Source organism: Anarrhichthys ocellatus, unplaced genomic scaffold (assembly GCF_004355925.1).
Source record: "Anarrhichthys ocellatus isolate YVR2014 unplaced genomic scaffold, GSC_Weel_1.0 scaffold74, whole genome shotgun sequence".
NCBI lineage: Eukaryota > Metazoa > Chordata > Actinopteri > Perciformes > Anarhichadidae > Anarrhichthys > Anarrhichthys ocellatus.
The window spans coordinates 296,623-303,706 of NW_022280104.1; the positions used below are offsets into that span (position 1 = coordinate 296,623).

General features: G+C 41.8%; 1 protein-coding gene across 7 annotated transcripts in view; it reads left to right on the plus strand.

Moving 5' to 3' along the window:
- Positions 1-6,244, plus strand: part of triob (trio Rho guanine nucleotide exchange factor b) — a 95,288-nt gene extending 89,044 nt beyond the window's left edge. For 5 of the 7 annotated variants that reach the window (XM_031873704.1, XM_031873707.1, XM_031873705.1 and 2 more), the window contains 10 exons: positions 151-401; positions 532-661; positions 754-781; positions 1,108-1,270; positions 1,483-1,604; positions 1,831-1,909; positions 2,280-2,480; positions 2,572-2,710; positions 3,031-3,217; positions 3,356-6,244. In XM_031873704.1, the coding sequence (XP_031729564.1) occupies positions 151-401; positions 532-661; positions 754-781; positions 1,108-1,270; positions 1,483-1,604; positions 1,831-1,909; positions 2,280-2,480; positions 2,572-2,710; positions 3,031-3,217; positions 3,356-3,783 (1,728 nt within the window). In that variant the 3' untranslated portion in view covers positions 3,784-6,244. Of the gene's footprint in view, positions 1-150; positions 402-531; positions 662-753; positions 782-1,107; positions 1,271-1,482; positions 1,605-1,830; positions 1,910-2,279; positions 2,481-2,571; positions 2,711-3,030; positions 3,218-3,355 lie in introns of those variants that run through there. The other 2 variants (XM_031873709.1, XM_031873710.1) reach the window with 2 other exon arrangements.
- The last annotated feature ends 840 nt before the right edge of the window (positions 6,245-7,084 follow it).

Here is a 7,084-nt window from a genome sequence, read left to right on the forward strand (position 1 = left end):
GTGTGTGTGTGTGTGTGTGTGTGTGTGTGTGTGTGTGTGTGTGTGTGGTTTGTGTGCATGTTAAGTCTCATGTTCTACTCCTTCACTGTGCTTTGTTTAAACAGTGTTGTGTGATTAAGTCAAAAGCTTTACACTTTTCCTCTCCGACAGAGTGAAAGCAGTAGCAGCAGCAGTGTGTCCACCATGTTGGTGACCCAGGACTATGTGGCAGTGAAGGAGGATGAGATCAGTGTGGTGCAGGGCGAGGTGGTCCAGATGCTAGCCAGCAACCAGCAAAACATGTTCCTGGTGTACCGGGCGTCCAATGAGCACTGCCCTGCCGCTGAGGGCTGGATCCCTGGCTATGTATTAGGACATACCTCATCCTCCATCACACCCGAACTCCCTGAAGGAACCATCAAGTAAGAATACAGGGCATTCGTCCTGTTCTTGAGTCAAAAGCAAGCCAGTGCAAATGTCAGAATTCATCATGATTATACAAAAACAACATGGAAAACTGAGATTTCTCCCCTCTGGTCGTGTCTGCTTTAGAAAATCATTATCGTGGCATACAGCACTCCGTATCCGCAGAAAGTCTGAGAAAAGAGACAAGGAGGGCAGGAAGCTGGAGAACGGCTACCGCAAGTCTCAGGACGGCCTGGCCAACAAAGTCTCTGTCAAGGTAGAGAGTGTGGAGTTATTTTTCAAACCCAATTAATTTGCTCTTTTAGTATGTGCAAGAAATCTCATTTTGTCCTTACATCTTCATTACAGCTTCTAAATCCCAACTTCATCCATGATGGTATGTACACATTGTTGCTTTTGTCCAAGGACTGGATGCATATGTGTGTGTGCATGTGTGCATGTGTGCATGTGTGCATGTGTGCGTGTGTGTGTGTGTGTAAGAAATAAACAAAAAAAAGATCCCATAAACCTTCCAGATCTATATGTTGTTTAAAGACACCATGGTCCTTTAGTATTCCCCCACCTATCCCTTCCTGTCATTGGCAGTCACTTTGAAGCTCGTAACTTTATACATGTATCGAAATATGTCTTTAAGCTGATTTGAGATTCAAGGTGCAGTATCACTTTCTCTTATCATCTTTGTCCTCTAATCTTTCTCTCCAGCTCCCCCAGAGGTCCTCATTCCCGTCGGCGATGTAGCGTGTGAGGGTGGCGACAGTGTTACTCTGAGGTGTAAAGTATGCGGTCGGCCCCGGGCCACTGTCACTTGGCGGGGACCTGACAACAGCACTCTGAGCAACAACGGACACTACAGCGTCACTTACAGGTGACGGCAAATATTATTGAATTTATTGAAAGGGACTTAAATGAAGCATCAGGTTCATGGGATATGAAGCCTCAATTATAAGAAATGCAAAATGCTGCTGTACATTTGGCATCATGTGCAATTCACAGAGTATCATTAAATGGAGAAAATCTCAAACTAGCACGGTGCATATTGTTTGATGTTTAATTTTCCTTCCTTCTCTCTCTCTACAGTGAGGTAGGAGAGGCAGCTCTTCGTATCCTGGGAGTGTCTGTAGAGGACAGTGGTGTGTACACCTGTGTTGCCACAAATGTAGCAGGCTCTGTCACCTCCTCCGCCAGCCTCAGAGTCTCAGGTGAGAGTCTGTTCACGGTAAACATTTTCTGTAAAGCTTGATTATTGGGTATATTGTGCTAGTTACACCTCCTCAGTTAAGTTTTGAACAACTAAAACTGTACATTAGCTGAACTTTTATTCCTGTCAAACAAACAAAATGAAAGAGTTCTAATTACATGAGTGTGCTCGCTTTGAAAACCATGTTCCTGCTTCGTATACTTGATGCAGCCTGAATGTGTTCTCAGGAACCCCTGATGATGGCAGTGAAGTCCTCTGGAAAAGCAGCTTTGAGTCCCACTACACAGAGATCACTGAGCTTGGAAGGTAAGAATGTACCGATAAAACTTGTATTTTAACACTTACTAAGTGTGTTCGCATTGGGCATGAGTAACCCGTTTCTGAACCTATTCATATCCTTGTAAATACATTCTCACAACGAATTCTCAGAAGTGAGGGTATTTAGATGATTTTAAATTCCTCACTAATTGAATACAATACCTGCTATCTTCTGATGTAGACTGATCTGACAAATCTAACAGTATGTATAACCCCCACCTTATTTTGCCTGTTAAATCCAGTCCAGGCAACTACATTATAGATACCTGATCTACCTGAGATCCAGAGTAATCTAAATGTAGCATTGTATTAAACAGGTATTCACATATTCGTCTAAACCCTAATTTCTGCTCCCCAGGGGCCGGTTTTCAGTGACTAAGCGGTGCGACCAGAGAGGGAGTAAACGAACAGTTGCAGCAAAACACATTAACAAGAAGCTGCTGCTTCGGGAGCAGGTGATGCAGGAGGTGCGACTCCTGCAGGCTCTGGACCATCCCAACCTGGTCAAGCTGCTGGACACATATGAGACGGCCAACAGCTACGTACTTGTACAAGAGATGTAAGTGCAGTTGTGTTTTCATGTAGCTGTTGTGACTCCCTGTATCAAGTCTCTAATGACCTACAAATGCATTATGTGTTTCTGTTTTCAGGGCAGACCAGGGACGTTTCCTGGACTATATAGTGAGCTGGGGCAACCTGACAGAGGAGAAGGTGGCTCTCTACCTCAGAGATATTCTTGAAGCTCTCCACTACCTGCACAGCTGGAGGATAGCACATCTTGACCTCAAAGTAAATACTGTACATATTCCGACATCAGTGTGGAGATAAAGAATTAGTAGATTAATAGATTAGTTGTTAGCTGTTTTGATCATTAATAATTTAATCTGTTTATTTAATTCTCTGATCCAGCTTCTAAAAAATTCAGTTTATGTTTATCTGATGTGATAGCAAAATGAATATGGTATGGTTTTGGACACATCACCATGGGCTCTGGGGAAAAAACTGTAAAAGCTGGATCTGAGTTTGGCCCGGTGGGTGTGCTGGTGTAAAGAACGATGTTTCTCTGATGTTTGCGTCACAAGTTAAAGCTTTCCCCTTTGCTCCTGCAGCCAGAGAACATTGTGGTGGAACACGTGTCTTCCCAGCCAGTGATCAAGCTCACAGACTTTGGTGATGCCACTCAGATGAATCCTCCCTCCTTCTACATCCATCCTCTCCTGGGGAGCCCAGAGTTCTCTGCTCCTGAGCTGATCCTGGGTCAGCCTGCCTCACTGATGTCTGACCTCTGGAGCTTAGGTTTGTGACTAAGCATCAGTAGTTTGTAACTTGCATATAACATCATAAGAAACGTTTTCAGAAATACATCGTTATGTATTTTTCTATTCTATCTTTTTATCGATTGATCTACTGGTGTATTGACTGGATGATTTACAGGGGTGGTGACCTATGTTATACTAAGTGGCGCCTCTCCCTTCCTGGATGAGAGTTTGGAGGAGACGTGTCTGAACATCTGTCGCCTGGACTTCAGCTTCCCTGAGGACTACTTCCAGTGTGTGAGCCCAGCTGCCAGAGACTTCGTCTGCCTGCTGCTCCAGGGCGAGCCGGAGCGGCGGCCCCCCGCAGCTTCCTGCCTGCAGGAGCACTGGCTCCAGCCTCAAGGTGTGATACACAGAGACACTGGCCATGCCACCTTAAATCATACGCAGCCACCGGCGCTGCCAGCTCCTCCGAATCATCACACCTCACATCTGGACACCTCCAGACTCATTTCCTTCATCGAGAGAAGGAAACACCAGAACGATGTTCGGCCCATTGGCGCCATTAAGGCCTTCCTTCACAGTCGTCTGCTTAACCACATCTAACAAACAGGTCTCTGTGTAGATGTGACAGTAACAGCATGTACTGTAGGCGCCTGTTCCTGCATTGTTGGGGTACAGAAGGAATCCAACAAAATTAAGAGGATGGCTAATAAGTTGGTTCAGTTGAGCTGTGTTACTGAGAGGACCACCAGCAACATTTCCACAATGATCACCTTTTCCCTCACTAAGCCACAAAAGTCCTGCTGCTGCTGACTGTTCGATCTCTGCTGATAAACCCCTTTGACTCTCCCCGACTCCCCCTCCTTAACCTTGGCATATTGTCGTTATGCCGGCACAACAAATGAACTGTTGGAATCTGTTTGAGATTTCAAACCTTGACTTAACAGGGAGAGGAAACCAAGCTTTCTCAACCCGCTTCCACAGCAAGCTTGAGTTCCGGACAGTGTTGAACAGAGAAAATAGGATACTGTGTAATAAGAGTTATTCAGGCTGCTTTCGGTTGAACACGAGAAAATGTTTCTTTTCTAACGAGAGATTACTTTTTGTAAATGAAACCATGTACAGTGAGGAATACAGAGAACTGTCTTTATTCGTACCTTTTGGAAAACAAAGGTGAGTTAGTGAGTAGGAAGGAAACAAGAGAAATGAGGTGTGTGTACAAAGTGGCACCCATCAGCAGGGTCCACTTATTCTAGAACAATATGAAGACCAAAACCATGTTTTCCAGAAACACATTATAGTTACATTCAGTGCAATAGTTTGCTTATCTTTATGCCCCACGTTGAGTTTGAAAGGTGAAATCATTTCAGTTTTGTGACACTAACAGAAACTAAATTAACTTAAATTAAGCATTAAAGCTATTCAGCAAAGCTTCTCAGATTTTTACCTGCATCCGCCTTATTTGTAAATAACGTGTTCCTGCCTTTCATTCTCATTTTGAAGAATTCTGTCTCAAGTGAACAAAGGCTATATCATTTGCCGAGTGTTACTGGGACCTTGCAGTTGGTGAAATAAGTCACTCTCTGCGAGCCCTCAGCAGCTGGATTATCACCATGAACAAACCGCTACTAGAGATGCACTCGTATTTTGCATCAATTCCCATGTGCAATGTTGCAGCTTTAACATTTATGCAACTATTTATGAAGACTTTGTGTTGTAGCCGTATTCTTAAAAAGGCATGTACGTACCTGGTACTGCGATAGATGTCTGTATTGTGTTAACTCTTATGTATTAAGTTCAGTATTAATATCTTCAAAACCCCCAGACAAGAGGCGGGTTTTCGGAAATAATGTATAAAAATGTGTATCTATAAAATATAGGCACTTATGCTTTCATTTTGTCATTGTTATGTTTTTATTTTCTGTAACAATACCAAAGTTGACTATGCTTTCTTTTCCTGCTAAAATGTGTTATATTTTCTGATTTCTCATGTTAAGTTATAACAGACCACACTGAATCAGGACATGCGAGTGTTTACATTGGTTCAGTCTGGCTTTATTTATTCTTATTGTAATAAGAAATTGTTTGGTGGTTTCTGAAAAAACAACAACTAATATTTCACTTGTCTTTTTTCAAGCCGTGCACAAAGTGGTTTGCTGTGTGAGTTTGTTTGGCTTTTGTAGGTAGGTTCTGGTGTATGTCGCTAGATTTCTTTTTAAGCATCTCAGTCAAAAGATGGACTTGGTTGACGTTTTTTTTCCAAGCAATGGGTCTGGAAAAATGTCTCATTGTGGCCGACTCACCGCGGACTTCGAATTATTGGAAAATGCGTTGAACCCTTTTGAAGACACACAAATATTGTTCCACCAACAGTTAAAATGTATCCCTTTGATAAATATAATTTAGCATTAACAGCTATCTGACGTGAAAGAAGTCTCTTCCGGTGTTTCTTTTTCATTTGAATGAGTTGATGTCTTGAGGTTATGAAGTTATTGAAAACCTTTTTTTTTTTTTTTAAAGTGCCAGTTGAAGGAGTCGACCTAGAGAGATGGGTGGAGCTAAAACCTGCATTGTTTCTTATTTTATTTGAAGGTTGTAAGAGTTACTGTCTGATTTGATGTTAAAGAAGTGTGTCTGTACAGTCTATGCCTCTCATTTTGTGTCATTGTTATTTATTGGTGTGGATCTAGGTTTCCCAAAATCAAGCTGTTAATCAGTTTATCAAATTCTCTCAAAGCCTATTCGTGGAAGATTATGATCTAAGTAACACAATGCCTTTGGGAAACCCGGCCTATACATGATGTAAAGATGTACAGAGAGGGTCGGGCAGTTCTGCCCACACCCAGGATGTAAACCTCATAACTATGTCATATTTTAAATACAAATAGAACAAGACTGCAGCAATGTCATTTTGAATGTCTTATTATGACTTATTTTTACTTTTGCATGTATATTTCTTTGTACAGAAGATGATGTGTTTACATGTTACTAAGTGCTGTAAATATTTAATTTTGTCCTCTGTTATTTTGCCATTAAACATACAAGGAACAGCCGGTGTCTGAAACTGCGAGAGGCTTGTTTTACACAGAGTAAAAGTTTCCATTTCAAACTAGAAGCCATGAGAAAAGGTCTGATGAATTAGATATGTAGACCAATGAGGGGAAACCCTTTGTTTCCAACAATGAAAAGTGAGATGATTGAACAAGGACGTGTGAACAGTAATACTCAGCTAATGTATTAACTGTGATAAAGATCTGTGTCTGTGATAACCCACAGAAATACACCGGAGATGCGATGTCGCTGATCTATCTGTCCTCTGCAGATGCTGCTGCTGTGCATGACTCAGTAGACCAGACAATTCCTCCTCCTCTTCAACCCACTTAAAACAAAAGAGAGATAAAAGTCACCAGAAAGAGTACTAGAAAAAAAGAAAAAGTACTAGAGAAAGTATTAGTTGGACGCAATGTATGTATGAAGCAAATTGTAGTCTTGGAAATTCAACAGATTCAAATATTTACAAAACTGAAGCTGTGTTGTTTACATTAACCTTTAACTAACTTTTGATCTGCCGATTCAGCAGTTCACCTGCAGTACCAGTCATTGTAAGCGATTATGCTAAAACAAAACTGTGTTTGTACACAGATGTGTGAAAGGACACCTTCTTATCAGATGTGAAACACTTGTTGTTCTTCTCGGCAGCAGCAGCATATTTTGCATGAAACCACAATGTCACAATCTCTAAATCTCTCATGGGAGCTGTTGGGTGTGAAGGTGCAGCATCCTGGCATAGTGTGTACTAGGTTATGGTTCATACGTTTTCTCACAAACAAATGCCGCATGACATCTCCATGACTGATGATATGTTTTCTTTGACTGCTTCTTCCAGCGTCGAATCAATACTATC